The sequence below is a fragment of the Parus major genome, chromosome 6 (genome assembly GCF_001522545.3).
Source record: "Parus major isolate Abel chromosome 6, Parus_major1.1, whole genome shotgun sequence".
NCBI classification, from domain to species: Eukaryota; Metazoa; Chordata; class Aves; order Passeriformes; family Paridae; genus Parus; species Parus major.
Window position 1 is genome coordinate 12,213,965 of NC_031775.1, and position 20,912 is coordinate 12,234,876.

General features: G+C 38.2%; 1 protein-coding gene across 5 annotated transcripts in view; it reads left to right on the forward strand.

The window, feature by feature from the left end:
- Window positions 1–20,912, forward strand: part of GBF1 (golgi brefeldin A resistant guanine nucleotide exchange factor 1) — a 103,941-nt gene that overhangs the window by 6,148 nt on the left and 76,881 nt on the right. For all 5 annotated transcript variants that reach the window (XM_015633336.3, XM_015633338.3, XM_015633339.2 and 2 more), the window contains exon 3: window positions 915–981. In XM_015633336.3, the coding sequence (XP_015488822.1) occupies window positions 915–981 (67 nt within the window). The remainder of the gene's footprint in view (window positions 1–914; window positions 982–20,912) is intronic.

The following is a 20,912-nucleotide window of genomic DNA, read 5'->3' on the forward strand; positions in this document are numbered from 1 at the left end:
TTCATTGTGAAAGTATGAAATAAAAATTGGGGAAGTCGTTATATAAAGAGTATTTTAAAATTTTTCATAAGGCATTTTCAGCTCTGTTTTGTTGCTGTTATCTATATTCCTGACTAAAACCTATTAATAGTTTCAAACCTGCTTTGATAGAAACCCCAAATACAGTGTTTCCAGGTCTAACTATGCTTTGGTGGGTTTATGGCTGCAACAGTGTAAATGTGTGGATGTGGCACACTGTATCAGCGTGCTCCTGGGAATGTCACATGGGTAGCAGAAGGTGGCTGTCATCCAGCGCAAGTGGTTTCAGTTTGTCGAAGGGCAGGGCCCTTTTTCTTTCTTTCCTTCGTTAGAGCTCACGGCCTCTGGTTTGAGGTGTGGGTGCGGCTGCACTCAGCTTGGAGAAACTGCTGCTCCTCCTTATTTTAATATCATAAAGATAGACTAAGGCTAAAGGATGCAGCTAATTCATATAAATATTGCACTGTGATTCTTTCTTCAAGTTATTTTAATGGCATAAAATGTCATTGTATTTCTGTTCCCATTACAATCTGCATAGATTAACATTATAGCAAATCCAGATGAGCCATTTCAATATGGTGTGAGTTAGATTTGCAGTGAAATTTATTGAACAGCAAAAGGCTAATCAGAAATACTTCTAAGGACAATAAAACCAGAATGCTCAGTCTTGGACCTATGCTTTGACATTTGAGCTGTATGATATTGGGGAGCACTGTCAGGAAAATAAAAATGCTTCTCTTGGATTTGATGTTGTAAACATGCTGACAGTGATGAACTGAAACCACAGCACTTCTGTGAATGCGATGGTGAAGTCTTTTAACAGACCCATTATTAAGACTTGTCTTCAGGAATATGTTTGCCTCATTAATTTCTTACTTCATATGTATAACCTATAGGATGAAGAAAGGGATCCCCTGCTGCATAGCTTTAGCCACCTAAAAGAACTGCTGAATAATATTACAGGTAAGCTTCTACAGAAATCAGCAGGTATGTCCACCTGCTAGGGTATATGCAAGTAAATGTACAGGTGTACTTATTTGTCTTCTTTATTATCCAGAAGTCATTTATTGTAGAGCAAGAAAAGAGGAAATATGCATATACTCTAGGCAAATAATACCAATGTAAACTAGCACAGAAATACCACTGCTGCCACTGTCTATAGGGATATATATCCCTATGTATGTGCATGTGCGTATATATTTGTGTGTGTATGCACACACATTTTTATAAAGATGCATGTTTCTTTGATATACTGAAGCTTGTAGTAATACATGAAATGTGGTATATTATCATGCATAGCTTTTTTGTGGTTTGTTTATACTTTCTGATCTGTGAGTGATGGAAAAAAAATCTGCTTAGAAAGTGGTTTCCATCTGTTTTTTCCTCACATTGTCAGTTTTCATCATGTGTTATCATGTCATAGGTGAAGCACAGGCCTCTTTCTGTTTGAGTCTGTTTGGCTTTTAAGTGAAAGACCTTGTGATCACCTGCACTGAAAGAATTTGGAAATCTATATAGATTAGAGAAGTAGAACACAAGGCTGTGGTGTGTATTCTGGCCATCGTTTTTCTCACAACCCATCTTTCTCCCCTTCCCCCAATATTTTCTGGTTTTGTAGCTTCAGGAGTGATTGTTAAAGTGTAACCCAAGTATATGTTGAGAGTCTGGAAATAAAGCTAATCCTGTACTCCATATGGCATTCTCCACGTTATTATCAGGATTTTTTCCTACTGATTGTATTTGAAAGTAAACTTCATTTCTGGTCCCTGTACTACAGTGAATGTTCAGAACTGCACTCAGCCTTAGTTTGAGATGGACCTTTTGCATTTCTAACTGTGAAGCATGCTTATTCTTGCGTCAGTGCTGCATCTGGAATCCCATAAAAAGTGTGTTCCCTAGAAGCACAGTAGTGCTGCTTCCAGGTGATGATGACAAGAGGTGCTGAAGACACGTGCCAGTTCTAAGCCTTTATTACTTCCTCTTTTGTGTCTGCCTGTAAGTGTAATGCTTTGCTTTTCTTTGCCAGGTTAACTTCCTGTGGTTGTAAGCAGGATTTTTCTGTCAGATCATGACATCTTAGGGAACTCCTGAACAGCTTGCATTTCTGTCTTTGTTCTGGACGTTATGCTTGTACCTTGACTATATGACAATCTGGATTTGTGGGGCTTTTTGTAAGCTCACTCACCTTCTGTAAGATATGCGTGCAGTCACCAAAAGTGTATTGGGAGGAAATTTTACTTTTCTCCCTTCTATGAGATAATTTTTTTTTTTTTTAATAAGCTTCCTGAAGTTCTTTGCCATTATTGCAAATATCTCTTCTCATCAACAAGAGCAGGGACTGTCAGGATGCTCAAATAAATGCAATATAAGTAAATGTCAGGGACTGGCCATTTATCTAGAGCAGCTAGGTAAAACGTGCTGTTGACTTGTTGAGGAAAAAAATGCAAGTTCACTATCTGCTTATGTTAGAGAAAGCAAAGTTTAATGTACTAAGAGATTCAGAGACTCCCTTTGTATTAGTCATCATGTAAGTGTGGTTCCTGCTGAGATAGTAATTGCTTATATATGGGGATGATAGCATGTTGGTTTGACTTCATGGGTGCTTTTATGCAGGTAATTTCACCTCCAGTGACTGCTGTTTACTGACTAGTGTCCCGAGATAGGACATCATTGCTATGCTCCATCTTTTTTCCATTTTTGACATGGACTTGTATCCAAGCAGTACTTTGAATGACACAGAGTCTCCTGCATCATCTTCCAGGCAATCAAAAGTCCAGTCCCCAGCATAGGGGGTTTCTGGTGATTTTTTTTTTTTTTTTTTCCCCGAGACCTTCCTTTCATGTCTCTTTCATTAGCTCATGGAAACGCATTGCTTTTATATTTAAATTTATTCAAGCTGTAATCTTTGACATTTGAGTTAGCTTTTAGTACAATTTTGCATTTATAGTAATATATATTATGTATTTTCTCAATCCCCCAAGAACCCATTTTAATCTGTTCCGGATGCAAATTTCAGGCTGCCTTGTCCCATCTCCCCTCTTGCTCTCTCCCTCCCTTCCCCTCCCCCATGGAGCATGTTTGATCAGGTGTGGCAGGAATATCCACTGTCAAGCTGCGCCCTTTATATTAGTCAATATTATCCTTCCTTCCCTCCCACTCCCTTCATTCTCCTCTGGGCTTTACCAGTTGATTTATAATTTTGGAATTCTCATCGGAGTCTGTAATACAGTTTGTTCATTATTTAACCAAAACCTGTTTAATGAGCAAAGAGAGGCAATGTAAATGTTAGGCATGTTGCAGTGGAGTACCTTTTGTTCTCCTCTGAGCTAGTGGGTATTAACTCTGTCATGACTGTGATGCTGAAATACCCTGGTCAAGGGTATAAAGGTGCTCTGTATGCCCCCAGCAGCTAAAGATCCCTCTTTCAAAGTATTGCTCCTCAAGAGTAACTAAATTACATACTAGAAAGCTTGCCTGCAACTAAGTATGGTATCCCATTCTGTTATAACATCTACATGTTCTCTTGGAGGAAGCATATAGAGAAGATGTGTTGCTCAGCACAAACAGTCCCATGATTGTGGTAAGAGTAACTTCACTTCTACAATTCAGCATACCTACTAAGGGCCTTGAACCTGAATTATATTTTGAAGTTTCTCTTTAAAATTCTGATAAAGAAATGTAATTTCTGTGGGAGTTATATGTAGATTTATAAAAATAGTTTAATAATTTGAAAATGGGCAGCATGTCTACTCTGATGTACTGTCAGTTGATTTATTGGATGCTGTTCTTACATTTTCATGGGCTGCATGTGTTTTAGCTACTGTTGATAGTAGTTACCTGAAAAACAGAAAGGAAGCATAGAGGTTCTGTTGTCTTGGGTGATGCATAAGTTAATCCAAGATAAATTTAATAGTTGAATGCTTGCAATGCTGAGATGACCACGATAAACTTAAGTTTGATGTCATATTTCATTTTTCTACTGCTTAGAAAAAGCGGAAGCCAATGTCCTGAATTATGACCATATGGAAGCAATGACTATCAAGCTTTGTCCATGCATGCAGAACTGAAATATAGCTACATTTTCAAAGATTATTTTAAAACTGTTGAAAACCTGTATTGATACAAGTTTGGATTTAGGGCCGCTGTCACCACAGCTTCCCTTTGCCTGCTTTTTAAAGTGAGCTCAGTACCCTGAAAAATGTCTGGATGTTGAAATATTTGTTCATTTTGTCAGTTTTGTTACGGATTTAGGTCACCAAAAGGAAGCTTCTTTTTAACATCCAGTGATAACTGAGCACTAGCTCTTTCATGAGTGGTTCCAATTTAGGATGTTCTCCAAGTCGGCAGAGAAAGGTTTTATAACCAAAAATGATTGGAAATATGAATTAATTATAAGCCTGGTTTTCCATTATTTCATGAGGATTTGGTTTCTTCAAATGCTTCTCTGGCTGTTGAAGTCTTCAGACCATTCTGGTAGGATGTAGAGGTAAGAGCAGATACTTCTGTAGTCATTCTTCGCATTACAGAATTTTTGCTTTGTTCAGACCAGGGAGATGAGTCAGTAACCAGGATTTTCGCGCCTGAAGTGCTGCCTGCTGGTGTGTAGGATGGCTTTAGGACAGGAATGACTGGATACAACTGCCTTGTACAAGTCATGTCTGCAGTGGGAGAAGCAGGTGTTTGTGGAAAGTGTGTGCATCGAGAATCTATTTAAATAAGGTTTAAACTAGGTAAACACACCTGTGAAGAGGTGCTTGTGTATATTTTAGGTCCATGAGTGCCAGACTGCAAGGTTTGAGTCCTTTTATCCTCTTGTGGTTCAGAGTTAGTGCATTTAAACAGAAGCTGCAAAGTAAGCTGTTAGAAGCACTCTGATTTCATGCACATTCATGACATTTTAAATGAATGCTTGTACAGTGGGTTCAGAAGAATCTTTTCATGGCTTATTTCAGACAAGAAGCTGCTGCAAATCTCCATCTTTAGAGGGTTGGCTGGGGCATTAAGAGCTGGCTAAAGGTCAAATGACTGTAACCGTAGGAGAACCTTTGCCCAGTGTACTGACTTAATATACTTGTTACTGTAGCCATCAGTTTTCTGGTATGTAGACTTGATTGCACACTCATTTTCTCATGTCTGAGCCCTGAAAACTCAGTTTTTGTGGAAAACCTGACAGTTGTATAAAACAATACAGGAATTCGATCTGATTTTGGATCAATGTCTGAACTTTTTATGAAAGATCTAATTTTAGGAAGTGGTAAATTGGCAGTAAATATAAACATGTGGCCTCTTCTCAATGCTATTGAAGTGCTGTTGGTTAGAATATGAGATGTTCATTCAAGTTAAGAAATCAGAAAAAAATAGTGTTTTGTTTTTTTAATAAAGACATGTAGGAATTGGACTATATGAATGTGTGATATGTAAAGTGCTGTGATGCTTATTGCTTTGCAGATAACAGCAATACTGTATTTTATTTATTATTCAGATCTTGAGTTTCTGCTGGAAGTGCCTGAACTTACTGGCAAATAACAAATATGATGAATTGCATATTGTAATATTTCTCCCATTGGTTGCATTGAAGGATACAAATGTTACATAGATCAGCCATTTAAAAAAAAAAGCTTTTTTTTCTGTTGCAGGTCAGCTTCATATCAAAGATCTAGAACATTCAGTGTTCTTACAGATCCTGTCTGTTCTTGTGATAACCCAAAGAAAATAAAAGGAATTTATTTTTTAATAACAGGCATCTATTAATGTTAATTTGGTATTTTTGAATACCAAGAAATTCAGGCTAACATTTAGCTTTTGTTGTGTTTTCTAGGAATTTTAAAGAAGAATGGAAAGGGTATAAGAAGGTTAGGAAATTGATAAAATAAGGTTTCCTCCATAGCTTTAACTTGGCCTCACTCTAATTAGCAGATGACGGTACAATTTTAGTCCATATTGAATAACCTGACCCTGTGTACAGAAGTGGTAATTTATTTCTCTTCGTATTTTCTTACTGTAAGAAATATGAATATTAAGGTGCCAACTTAAATTTGATGCTTTGCTTGCAGATTGAATCCAGACTTTATTTTTGCCAACTGTGTTCAGACAATACAATAAAAATGGTTATTCTAAAAGCAAGTTTCTTGTCTAAATGAATGCAGACATCTTCCTAACTGCACAGAGAATCTAAACCAATGCAGTATTTTTGCTTTGAAGCTGCAGGTAGTTTCAAATATTCTGAGTGAGATTAGTCTTTTTAATCTCATTGTAGCATCAAATTAATCAAATTACTGTCTTATGGCTGAGGTCTTTGGATCTTCCTCAGAGATATTTTTAGCATAGATACTGATATTTTGGCACAGATTTTCTTGGTGTTTTCTTGGAGGAACAATAAATCAGACTTTTCCGAGGTGCTTGCTAACCTGCTGCTTTACTTTCTAAGTGATTTTCCCAGAGTGACACCGATGGCCTCTAAGAATGGTAGCTGCACTGCAGCTGGGATGCCAACTTCTCAAGCCCAAAATTAACACAAGAATTGCCATAATTTCACTTAAGATTTTGTTTACTTTCTGTATAAAAGAAGGAGGAGAAATGTCCTTGATGAAGAATGGTTTACAGATGCACCAATACAAGCACCATAACCATTATCAAGGCTTTTTTGTTATGTGTAGAACAGCATTTATGCAGAATGTGTGAGGAGTCAGGTATGGGTAGTTTCACTCTGAGCTCTAATGAATTCTGTTGAATTGTACATTGAGCCCTCCAACACAGATTACTGAATGAAAGTAAGACTCCTGAGAAGGAGAAGCTTCTCGTTGGGATATTTGTAACTAATACTGACAGACAGAAAGGAATCAACAATGGTTGTGTAGAATCCTTAATTTGATAACTCTTTAGCTCTTGTGTTAATCTTCTGTTTTGAGTTTCTGAGTAGTAAGAAACTTAATGAATAAAACTGGAAGAAATGGAGTGAATCTCAGAATGTTAAGAACAAAAAAACCTAACCAACTCAGTGGTTACACACATGGTTAAATGGTGGTTACCCAGTGGTTAAATACCCTTCACACTAAGTATTTCTGCATGTCTCCTGAAGTCCCTTATGCAGTTCAGCCCCACAGCCTTTGTGATACCTCTTAAGCATCCTTTCAGTACAGTTCTCTGAGTGCTGTTTAACACTAGAGCTTGGAGCTGAGGTCTTCCTTCTGTGCATGGTTAATGACTGGCAGGTACAGGCAGGAGGTGGTGCTGTTGGAAGGAATTGCTTCCTGACCCCTAATCCTTAAGGACCCAAGGATTTAGATGGACAAGCACTCCTGTCTGTTGCTTGGAAGAGTTCCCACAGTGGGCTTGTTCTGTAACACCAGCCTTCTGTTACCGCTGCAGGGCTGGGCTCTGAAGAGCTGCCACATGTGCATGGTGTGCAACTGACTCTCTCTTGTTCCACGCTTGTTGAGCAATTACTTTCCCACTTGTTGGGCACTCCATTATTTCCTTCAGTTACTGCTTCTGTGTGAAGTGGAGCCATGAAGGAAATGGCTTAATGGATGTACATTAGGGGGCAATAAATTGCAGTTTGATTTGGTGGACAGGCAGTACCAGATGCTGCATAGAAGTTAAGGTTCCTCTTAAGTCAGCCATTGAGGTTTTATATAGAGTTTTTTAGATGGTGATTTTTTTTTTTGATGGTCAAGAGTAGTGAATTTGCATTCTAGTAAAAACCCTCTGGAAGTAGGAATGTACATGAAATTGCTTAATTCTGCTAGTAGTTTACTAAGTATGTAGCTCTTCTGTTCTGGTACCTTTCTTCTTTTACCTGTCTTCTTTCTTCACTTAATAGTTGCCATCTAACCTGTTAAAAATATTATCACAAGGGTGATTTACTTCAAAGAAGCAATAGCTTGTGTCAGAAAGTGCAGGTGCATATTTATGTAGTTGCATAATATGTAATAGGACTGCCAAGAAGTGTTGATTATGCATATGCAGAAGCATACTGAAGTATTCCTCATCTCAAAGAGTCTGTAGTTTAAGAAGGTAGCAAGAGAGAAATCATTAAGTATACAAAGTTGTTAAACACTTGAGGGTTTTTCTTAATGATTACCTCCTTCTTCAATTTGTCCCTCAAACAGGCTGTTGTTGGCTGATTCCTAATACGGTTTATACCAAGATGTGAATTTGAAGGAGAGGTTTGAAAGACGATACAATCGAGCAAAATGTCCTTTTCTTCAGGCATAGTGCAGGGATCTGTGATAAAGTGCTGCTTCTCTCCATGATTAGTGCAGAATAAAAAAGTCAGGAAGAAAAGAGGTAGAATGGCAGGGATTAAAAGGTAAGTGTAAAAGTAGCAGACTAATGGCGAATGTTGCTATTAAAATAGCAGATTGATTGGTTAAGGAGCGTTGGTAGTGAGGGATGTGTACTTGGTGGCTTGCCCACTTAAAGTAAACTTGCAGGAGATTTTTTTAAGGTAACTATCTAGATTTTTAGCTGAGTGTTGCAGAATAGACTATTGCTGAAGGGTTATTTTTTGTTTGTGCTTGGTTTGGGGGGGTTTTCTTCACAGTCAGAAAAAAAATTAATCTTCCGATGTGTTGCGGACGTCCTCACGGTAGCTTCTTAAAAACACATTGGATGGACAGTCAAGATGATGTTAATTCAGTTGGTCAGAGCACAGTGCTGATAACACCAAGGTGATGGGTCCATATGGGATCACTCAAGAGCTGGACTTGATGCTTCTTGTGGGTGTTTTCAACTCAGAATATTCTGTGATCTGTTATCTTGCTTTTGTAATTTGTCTTTAGAAAATTATATGAGACAGCAGATAATGTCCAGGACAGACATGAAGCTGATACATACAGTCCTAGGAAAACTGTTTATCTTTTAGATTACATGATTTTACCTTGCCTTTCAGCACTTTTCAAGGCTACAAAAAAGGACAAAATTTGATATATAAAGTCTGCAGAAGTGGCTTGAAGATAGGATTTGAGGTTCTGTGATGTGATGGATTCTGAGGTGAGAGATGGAAGTGTCATGGATGGGCCTTTATTGGTATCAGCAGATACTTTCTGGGGAAGAACTTTGTGAGTGACTGGAAATCTATTGTTTTGTTAAAAGAGTGAGGAAGGCTAAATAATGAATTAAATATATGTAAATGTTTTAGGGACAGTGAATCAGTACATGTCATCACAAAATTATAGGAGATTAAAAAAATGCATCTTGAGAAGGAACATTTATTAAGTGGTCATTGTAGAAAATGGATAGGTCTACACTGGTATTGTATGATGTACTGTATCCGTGTGACTTGGAAATATTACTGGAAGTGTTAAAGCAACCTGCTCTTGCTTTGAACTCCTAATTGGTAGGTATTTCTTCTTTAGTTGAAGGGCATGAATGGACATAGAATCCTCATCTGTTGAACTTTCTGAAGTTAATACGTCTGTGCTTTTTTGCATGGTGCAAGTTTTGCAGTTGTGAAATTAAAACTTGTCAGTTCAAATTACTGTTGTATTCAACAGTGTGAAATGCTGTGAAAGAAAAAGCAAGTGTATAGTTTTGTGACAGTTGAGGAATAGATGAGAAATTATAACAAAAACTCCCCAGTGTGAGATGAGTAAAAATGAAAAAGTAAAACATATTAATGAGGATTTGCACATCTATGCCATGGAACTAAAATTTGGGGTAATACTGGCTTTAGGTGTCTCGTTAAAATGAACAGATTGATAAACAGCTTATTCTAATGTATTTTGCACAGTAATTGCAGTTGCACAATTACAGTGGTCAAGGGGTATACTTGATTAATGCTTTTTTGATGAATATATTAAATTCTCCACTGATGGTAGTTCTTTGATTATTTGAGCCTCTACCTATACCCAAATACAAGCACTTAAGAAGTTCTGTTTTCCAGTTCTGTCCTTGTAGCAGTAAGCTGAAACATAATCCTAGGCATATTTTAGTAGTAAGTTAGATAGTCTTTCAGAAAGTATAAGCTGGTGCAGGAGCCTAAGTGCTTGCATGACTTTAAGTAATTCTCAAAGCTTGTGCTACTTAAACGATATGAGATACTTCAAAACTTTTAATCACATTTATCTTGATTCTGGGAGGAATTTTTTTGTTCAGATGTGTCTTTGTGCCCTGTTGCTTTCCATGAAATTAAATTTTTTCTTGATACAAAGTCTGCAAAGTGAATTAGATTCCACATGCAGCTTGCTTAACTGCCTAAATAATTCAAAGGTCAAGTTGTGAATATGAGGAATTGTTGAAATAAACAAAGATGTGGTTATTACCTTGACCATGGTGTACTGAAAGAGAACGGTCTATTGGATCTGGCTATAGCCTTTGGGAGGAACTTTGTTGTAGAAATAAAACAAGTGGCAGTGGTAAAATATGGTTGCTTTTGTAAGCATATTTAGTAACTGCACTTAGCAGTTTGGATGTTCTTCAGAGTGGAATTAGACAGTTTATAGTGGCCTGTAATAGTTTTATAATAATGAAAATTAATGTCATATTAGCATCCAGGAGCCATCATTAGCTGGTTTTCACTTCAGTCTGAGATTTTCATGTTTTTCATTTAGAAACAACATGTTTTTCTTTACTCAGCTCTTACTGAAAAAAACCCAAATGTTTTGACTATCTGAAGTACAAATATATTCAGTCACATTTAAAATCTAACAAGCACCGTCAGATTTCTGTGTTTCCTTCTATTAAATTCATTCTGCCTCTTAACACTTCAGATGTGATCAGGCTGGTACGAGGAGTAGGAGAACACAGTCCTGGGAATATTTTGGTGGCATTGTTGGTGATGAACACAAAGGTATAGGATATATGTGCTCAAATATTTACCAGTCTGTTAAAATAAGGTCAACAGGAGGAGATTTTTTCAGTTGAAACAGAAGTACTAATTTAGATTTGACAAAGAGATAAATTCTAAACAACAAGATTTTCTGAAAGCATGTAACTCCTTTTTGTGATACAGGAGTCTGAATACTTTAAACACGAAGGCTTCGATTTCTTAATGAAATGGAAGAATAACAAAAGAAATATCCATGTTCTGCAAATAAAAACATAACCCTTTCTTGGGGAAAAGGCTTTGCCAGGAGTGTTGGAAACAGGATGGGAAGAAATAAAAATATTCAGACATTGTAAAAAGCAACAGGACTCTTAACAGCAGCTTAACAGTAGTTCAAGAGTTGGAAAAAAAGAAAGAAATTTCGGAGAAAATAAGTTGCTGCAGAAATGTATTATTAAATAATGAGGAGAAGGAAGACCATCATAGGCATCCTGGAATGCTTAACATAATGGTTGTTTAATAACTGACTATTGGCTATTTAAGCATTGTGTCACAGACAACATCAGATTAAATTTTGCAAACAGTTTCTCCCTTCACTTTTATTAACTATCCATTAAAAATCTGAAAGGGCAGTTCATTCTGATTCAGCTGTCTTTAAATTGTAGATTTTTCTTCTTGTAGGTTCTTAGTGCTATAGAGTTTCGTAGCCCAAACTGGTCCTTGTTCACATGCACAAGGCCCATGTGCTGCAGCGGAAGGTCACACACTCCCTTTCACTCTGCGGGAACAGCAGGTGATGGTACCAGCTGTTCACATCCTTGTATTAGATGCCTGAATTTGAGCAGCTGTATGAGGCTGCTAATAAACTCTTACATGTAATGCAGTTCATATCTTGCCCACATTTCACTTGATTGTACTCAGCCCTGGCCAGTATTTTTTTAAACATCTTTCAATTCCACCTATATGGTGCTCCTTTTCTTCCTTATGCTTGTCTCCACTCCTCTTGTACAATGTGTACAAGATGTTTGAAAGGTGTTCCAATGTTGCAGATTTGAAAATGAAAAGGTATCAGAAGACATGGGAACTGTACAGGGTTTAAGGAAGCAGGAAAAATCTGTCTAGCAAAGGCTTTTCAAAATTTTAAAGACTTAATGCTGTAATGAAAATAATCTGGACTGTTCTAAAGGATATTCTTGTCCTTAAGCAGTACTACTTTTGGGTGCAATCCTAGGTGTGTGTGTTTGTTTGAGAAGAATGGTCAAAAGTGCTTTTGTTCTGAAGAATCTGCCTGCATCCAGCTAGTTCGAGAGCTCTTGTTATGTGAATCTGCTATTAAAAGAAGGCTACAAGGGTTTTAAGTTCCACCTTGAGTAACAGAATTGGCCTGACAGCGAGTTTTGATATAGCCACAGTTGATTTCAGCTTGTGCTTTTTATTTAAAAAAGCTTGTTTGTGACCTCTTAGGACCCTCTGTTAAACCTATTAAATAAAGGGTGGAAAAGTTATAACTGCCTATCTGTGCTTTCCAGGAAAAGGGGTGGAGGGAGCCAAAGAAAGGATATTTACCATTTTAAACCCTTTCAGCTCCTTTGTTCACTTCTTTCTCTTGAATCAATGGTTTAGCCTCCTATTGCCCTCTCTGGAAGAGTCATAGTACCTAGAGCCGAAAAATACTTTGGAGTGGCCACCAATGTGATGACAATCTGTTCTTGCTAATGATGTTCTGACAGGCGACTTTCTTGTTTTGTGGCGATTTTTTAAGTGGATTTTTTAGAGGATTTCTTTTTCCCTTGGTTTTGTTGTGGAGGTGGGTTTGGGGTGGGTTTTTGAGGTGTTTTTTTGATTGGTTGGATTTTTTGGGATGGGGTAGGCTGGTTTGTTTTTCTCCCATTGCTGTAATCTTGAAAAATGCACTTTGGAAGGAAAGTAATAAGTAGGAGCTGTGAAAATCATCTTTCAACAATGTGGAGGTGAGAAGAGAGTTTATTTGTTCCTTTGCTCAAAGGCTCTCACAGAAAAATTCAGCAAGAGCAAAGATAATTATCAGAAGTTGGGTGTTAAGTGTTCTATAAAACTATGAAAAGAAGAGAACCTAGCTAGAAGAAGATAGCATGGGATCAGAAGTATACGGTGGAATATAGGAAGAATATAACAGCTAATAATAGTGAAGTGGTTTAGCTCAGGTCATTCATTAGACCTTATTCTTATTTCTCCAAAACTCAACTATTTTTAGCTGGTCAGCATTCTTAAATTGAACTATCCACAGTCTAGAACTGATGTGTGCTGCCTTTCTCCAGCTAACGTGGCTCAGGATTATTTTTCTGGATAAGGAATTGGCTCTCCCACAGCAGATTAGGGCAGTAAGCTCCTTGTTAAACATCAAGAATTTTTAAGAGAGTCTTAAAATTTCTTGCTGTACACAAGTCAGTTTAAACAGCCAGATATTTTTAATTTCATGTTTCACATTTTAATTTTTTTTGGCTGTTCAGGCATCTCTGCAAGCTATAAAGCAAGCAGATGAAGTAAATAGCTGTATCAAATGAAGTACCTCTTGTCCCTGCTTCCAAAATAAACTGGGAATAATGCTTTACACATTTTGTCTCCTTTAACTCTACAGGCAAGCAAGAGAGGAAGCATGGATTAACATCTAGTGATTTCTAGGAGCTCAGATTCCTCTGTGCTTGGTCTGACTGACAGGGACATGTGGCTCGAGTGCATCTGGAAATATATCACTGGCAAAAACTGGTTGGGTAAATATAGCAGGAATGGGTTGTCGGGGCAGGAGACAGATTGTTCTGGGAAAGGAAGTGCTGTCTGTCTGTTGTCTAGATAACAATTTCCTATATTTCGTAGACATACCTATATCTTTCAGTGTAACTAAGGTAACAGCAGGCTCTGACATACTTGCTGTGTTCTGTTGTATGTTCTTATGGGGAAAGTGCTATCAGAAATGGTAAAATTGGTAGGAACAGCTGCAGAGAACTGATACCAATATTTTCTGTGGTGTGTAAGTGGTAGCACCACACACTTTCTTCTAGTTTAAGCTCTCATTGAAAAGAGGCAGGGCCATGAAATGTGGAAAGTAACCCCCAGTTCCAGGACATGATTATATTGAAGAAACCTGACTTCTGCTTAGGTGCAAAATTGTTTCTAGGTCACATGATAAGCAGGCAAGCAACCAAAAAACCCAACCAACCCCTTCCTTGAAAATGGGCTGAGAGCCTGTATTCTAAAATTGCTGTCTCTATTGGCAGTTGATATGTAGGTAACGAGAAGGAATAGAGAAAGCCAATCACAAGGATTTTCTCCAGCAGAAGCTGATTGGCAAAGCCATAAAGCTGCTTGAAGTATCATGATATTGGTTAAAGTCTCAGCACAAATCATACTGCTTGGGGAGAAAATTGAACCAACTGTGTTAGAGGGTAGCCTGCAGAATTCTGTGCAGGCATGTCATGTATTTTACACAGGAAGGCATAATCATGGGCAATGACAAACTTCTAACAGATGCAGTCAGTATCACGTGTAACAGTAAAAGACAAGTTTTTTGCAGTTTATCAAGGGAAGTTGGAGATGACTACAGATTGGAATCGGTACCATTTGCAGCACTCTCCTAGCATAGTGGGCAGTTTTTTTCATCAGCTCAAGAACATATTGAAGATAGAAACCCTGAGAATTTTGTGCACAGTAGCTGTCTTTGGTTAGCTATTGATTCTGTTGTCTTTCCTGAGAGGTTACATGCTGCTTCCCACCATAGTGAGCTTAGTCTGGTGCCCTGTGATGTGGCTGTGTCTGGGGTGGGGTGATCAGCCAACAGGTGCACAGCATACCACGCAAATGTGGAGGCAGGGAATTTGTGTCCAAGGGCATTGGGGGTAAATAGTTGTAGTTGTAAAAAGTGTTACATGAATGCTAACATGTTCACTGAGCAATAAGTCTGTTCTGAAAACTGCCTCACAAACTTCCATATAATAAGCTGCAATTTCTATCCTCAGAAGTCTGAAGAGCTTAATTGATGTTGAATTTTCTTTGGCTTTTAGGAAGAAACGGGTAGTTTGCTGGAGGGTGCAACTGATTCAGACTAGAGGTTGTCCAAAAACTTTCTGTAGTTACAAGCAGTAGGATAAGAGATGAGATTCTGTGATTTTTGAGTAAAACCTGCTTAACTATTTTGTCAGTGTACAGTGTTCTTCAAAAATATTTGTAAGCCCCCATGATTAATTCATTATTTCTTTTGATTGCACCAGGTCCAAATAGTGCATGTCATGGCATAGGCAGGGATAAAGCCTTGCCATTTCTCATTCATAGTGCCAGACTTGTTACCGTTACTAGCTGTGTTGCATAGCATGCCTGGCTTGCCTAGGCCTTTTGCAATGTAAACTGCTGCAGCAGGGAACAGTACATTAAGAAAAAGGAAATCATCAGTGTTTAACTTACTGTTATTCTATTGTCTGCATGCATGCTTCTTATTCCAGGTGTTCCAGCTTCCAGCAATTGAGATTTAAAGTCTACTCTGTAGAAGCCTCAGTTTCTCTTCAATGCTGTTCTGCAATGCTCTTTAAATCTAGTTCTTTATTAGTTTTTATTTTTCCTTTGCCAGTTTCTCCCTGGAATAAAAGAGAAAGGGCTAAACTTAATGTTTCAGGTGAAATTTCACATCAAAAGACACCTGGTACCTGTGATTGTCGGGTACCAGTACGCTGTTGGTTTGTTTTACTGCATTGGCTGTTGATACATATGACGATAAAAGACTTTTAAATCAGGTATCTGGCAGCAGAAACTAAATCGAGCATAACTTATGTTCAGAATATATTGTTGTTGTTGTTCCTTCCGCCTACATTTATACCTTGTTTTAAAATGGCAGAATTCTTTTCTGCCGTTTTCAAAGGCAAGAAGCTGAAATTGTCTACAGTGCATTGAAAGTGTATTAAAAGAATCAGACTGTTGTATTAAAAAGAACTGCAGTTACTTAACTTTGAAAGAAATCTAGAAGGACCAAAGCACAAGGTGAATATTTGTAAAGGGCTTTGAAATTGTAAAGTATTGTGTGCAGGAACTACAGAGTAGTATTGGGAGGAATATGAGAGAAAGTTTAGGACCTGCTGTTTTGAGGAAAGTGAGTAGAATACTTAAAACTCTTCCACTGGAGCTTTTTCTGCAGGGATTTCTTCTGGGACCACTGTTCCATGATAAGAATGGCTTTTCTCTGGATGAGTTTGCATGATTTCTTCAGGATGTCTGTAGAATTACTTTTAACTGTGATCTAGCTGTGGTGTTGCTAGGTGTTGTCACGTAAATAGAAAACATTTAATCCCTGTAGGTATAACTATTCTGCATTCTGCAGTTCAGTTGCAACTGCCTAGGTAATACTAAAGCATATGGTATTTAAACCTTTTTTGTGATAGTAAATGCTGAGTTGCTAATTTGTTCTCGTAATCTCAGCTGTTTAATTGTATGAAGAAGATACTTGTTTCATTTGAAGCCTTTAAGCTGTTTTACTCTTGTAACTACTGATTCTGGGACAAGAATGCACATCATTAGGTGATGGGTAAACATGAACAAACAGTAACGTGAAGGTATATAGCCTCTAAATAGGAGCATAGTTACTTTGTGTTTGATGTCCTCAAGGACACCTTTTAGGTGTTAAGTTCGTGGGAAGGGAGTTGATAATTTCTTTCATGTGATACCTTAGTGTCTGGTATGTTCTGAGCTGAAATTTCACTTCATGAAAATCACCTGAAGTATTAGCTTAACTTAGTCTTCCAGTCTGAGCCCATGACTTCTAGCTGCACAGAACCTTATTAGCTAAAACAGGCTGTTGTAAAATACTTGTGCTGCAACCTTATTTTTGGTTCTAAGAGAAGAATCATTTAACACTTAAAAATGGAAAAAGCAGTGAAAACAGGCTGAACTTGGAACCAGCATACAGACCTTTAATGTGTACCTTATGGTTGTGCAACTGAAGTTTGGTATGTGAAGAAACTGCCTGAGTTTCTTGTAGGGCACCAACAGCACTTAGGGCCCATGTAAATGCTACAGAAACTGCTTTGCAAAAACAGCATGATTTTCCAAACTTTTTTTAGCTTTGTCTTCCATGACTCCTGTTAACCTTTTCTCTTTTGCTGTTACTTTCTGTTCATGACTTTTTTTTTCCCACTCTGTTCCCATGAAAGCCGTTTGTGTGTCAAACTTAAAACTAATGTAACTTTTCAATAGGAAGCCCTCTCTATTTGTCTGACACAGTTCTCACTTCCCATTCTTTATGTTCCTTTGCACAGTCAGCACTGAGTTTTTGTTGGGCTTAATATAAAGGGACTTAGAAAGGCAGGTGCTTCTGGATTTGAATTTATGAGACTTCCAGACATGAGTGTCATATGTGCTTTTTTCCCTCCCGTCTTCTGTAATGCTCTGTAGTCTGTAATAGGTTGAGTTGTAACATTCATTAAACCATTCCTCACATTCCCTGCTTTGAAAGCTTATCAGGTCTGCTTTGATTTAGTTATCTGGAACAAAAAAAGCCATTTGTGAAGGTTGGAATGGAGCTCTGGAGCAATAATATATCAGAGATCAGATTCAGGTCCCAGTTGTATTATTCCTAGGGATTTATTTGCCTGTGTACACACAGGCAAAGAGTGTAGTGTGTATGGAAGACTTGCAGGAATGCAAATTGGACACATTTTGTTGGGAGCTGTAGGGGATTTTCACTGGTTCATAATTTTTCTAAGGTTTGTTATACATCAGGCAGCCACTGCCTCCTCTTTAAACCTTTAAATCCCCCCTCTTTTTCCTGTTCTAAAGGTCAGATTTTTTTGACAACTGTGTGCAGGAACAAGATTTGTTAAATCCCTTCATTTTTATTCATACAAATACCAGTGTTTGGTGAGCAAGAGTTACCCCAGAATTCAGAAGCACATAAAGCTCAGTACAAGCCTTCTGAACCTAAATTCAATTCTGAGATGCATCCCTCGAAACTGAATCTGCCATCTGAATATTAACCCTTGGCACTGTGTAGGGAATGCATGGTAGAAATTTCATCTCTTTGTGTCACTCAGTGGGCAGGCTTCACAGGCCCACTGGTGTCCCCTGAGCTGCAGAGCAGTGTCCTGCATCTTGTCCTGGGTCCTCCTGGGCATAGGGCTCAAGGCTGAAGAGCTGCATATCTGGTCATGCTCATCTAGCACCAGTCCCTTCTGGTGAAACAGCAAAATTTTTGAGCCTTTGCAGTTCCAATCCAGTCAATGAAGAAACTGAGTCCCCAGTGTTAAATCCTCTTGAAGCTATTTATATTTTGATTTTACATGCAACTTAGCTTTGAAAAAGCTATGTGATGGGCTGTTGATCTTTGGGATGTGAATGAAGACTAGGTATTGTATCCCCATTGTCTAGGGATGAATGACAGTGGTTTACTTCTTGGAAAAGAGCATCATCAGTAGCTCTGAAATCCTCATCTTTCTTTAGTGTGGGTAAAGAGAAGAGATTTAGGAGTGGGAAGTTCCTTTTCTTACCCAGAGTAGCTTCTGTAGACTAAAGCAGTTGACAGATGAGATCTGGGAGGTCATACTGTGGTGTTTTATACAATATTGTAAATCATTCTGATAAGCAAATTGCTATGCTGGAAGGGTGGAGTTCTTGTTGAGTAATTACCCATTTTAAAAAAATCTCTCAACACTGGGACAGTGGTCAGGAATTGTACCTTTTTATCATCTGTCAGATTTCATACGGAGGTGGCTGGAGAGTGGCCATGTTTTATTTGTTTAAGTGTCTTGCAGCAGTTGATGATTTTGGAGGAAGGTGGAACAGACAGCTGCAAAGTCTAGGCTGGTCAGAATCTTTAGTGCTTGTTTCATCACAGCAGGATTCTCCAGAGTGAGTCAATCTACTCAATTTTACCTATGCCTTTTACATCTGTCAGCACATCTGTGCTAGCTGAGAATAAGATCCATGGCCCTGACCACTGCCATTGCATTTATATACACGTATGATATCTGTTGTTGGATACCCAGAAGTCATTCAGCTTACATAGCACGTTTTGTGTAGAGTTATGTGCAAAGCGGTTTTGTTAGCTTCGGTCATGCTCAATTTTGCCGATACAATATCCACCCTCACACAGTGCAGATTTGCAATATATTCACAATCTGTATCTCACAGTTTTTATCAATCACAGCTACTGACACAGTGTAGAGAATTTCAAGAATGCTTTTCCTGTGTGCTCTTTGTGTATAGATGCAAAAGTCTAGGACAGGGAGGAGAATTTACAGAGCTGCTTTCATGACTTAGCATGTTTAACGTGCATGAGATTTAATGTGCCTGAGACAGCAGAAATAGTTAGGCTGGGATTTGGTTCTGGGGAATAATAAAGAAAAATGTCAAATATTTTAGCACAGATCACTGTCAGCTTGCTTTAATACCTTTTTTTTTTTTTAAGCTACTGTTAAGACACTTCTCTGGACATCTTCTGCAGCTAGCCAAGAGTTTCTGTACTGGGTTAAATTTAAATTGGCTAATAGATGCAGACTTACCTGTTTGCTTCTTGCAAAGTTCTCAGTGTCCTGATGAGAGTGGCAAACAGTTGTTCTGGAGCCCTAGGGACTGACCTCTGAGGCAGTGCCTGTTGCTACTGTTTAGAAGAAAAGTCTTGATTCTGAATGACCTCAACACTAGAATACTATTTCATCCTTGAGCTTGGTGTTCTGAAGCAGAAAGGTGATGGTCAAAAGTATTTTATTATGCTGTCTGCAAGCCAAGGGAGGGTGCATAAAGGCTAGCTAATGAAGAAGCGTTTTAGGCAATTTCGTAAATAATGTGTTAACTCATCACCTCTCCTGTGCAAATGGCTTTTGGTGCTAAGTGGAAAGATGTGGTAGGCAAGGATGACTTAAGATGGACACCAGCAAAAGCAAGCCTGCTTGTCACTGTGCTTAGTGACTGTACAGCTGTGTTTATACCCCTTCTTCTTAGAGTGGCCAAAGCCTGTGTTGCGTTCCATATTGTCCAGGATGAAAAGGGTTGTGTATGGGGGCTGAAGAAAAGGACATAATCTTTCTCAAAATAACAAGACAGCTAACACCACCTTGGAAAAAGACCTGGTCTGTGGAGGAAGCGGGTTCAAACAACATTGCTAGAATAGCTGAAGGACTGTAATGAAATCTGTTGAAGATTAACCTTGGTACTTTATAGGCGAGCCAGGCCTTCTGAATGGTTTGACCTGAGTAGCAATTTTAAACGTAAGGTCAAAGTTAATCAGTCAGAATGAGAGGGAAGGGAAGTAAAGTGCATAAAGCTTGTCATCCTTGGTGATTGCATTAAGATAGTTGGGTATCTCGGAGACTTTTCCTTTTTTCTTTTCAATGATCAATTTAAATGCGGTCCACCCAACTTTCTGGAGTCTCAGAAAAATGGTGGGGAAGGCCATTTGGCAGGCATTAAGGTAACAGCTAACTAAAAAGGCATGAATAAAATTAAAACAAAACAAGAGGTAATTGCCTTTTGTATAGATAATCTGGCCTGCAGAGTCCTGATTATGCCGATAATATAGGCCAGATGTGACTCAAAGTAAGCCATGTGAGAGATGATGATTTCTACATGGATAATGAGCTGTCTGGAAGCATAAAGGATTAATCTGTTAATGTGTTAGAAAGTAGGATGCAATTTATTTCAATGAGATACATAATTTATCTCTTCGAGTAACTTTTTCCCGTTGCTTTTCTTGAAAAATGTTTGGGATGACACCCCCCACCCATTGCTCTCTGAAAGACCAATGGGAAAGTTTCTTTGGTGTTTAAGTAACTTCAGAGGCTGCCTTTTGTGACTTTAACACCTTCCTCCTAATGGCATCTCTTACCTGTTTGGTGATGTTTTGCATCTGTTGAACGTGTTTAAATAAACGTCTTGTAATTTTCTCTACTTATTTGAATGTTGAATCACATTAATGAATCCCTTCAATTGTTAGTAATACATGTCTGTAAAGAAAAATATGGTGTAAATTGTTTTTTAAAGGATGTTGTTCCAGGATTCATGGACTGATAAATGACCAGGTATAGAAAGGATAGTAGTAAATTTTCTTTTGGCCCATCAGATAACTCTAAAGGTTTAAATTTTAAAGGTTTGGGATTTACTGTGGTGGCTTTTT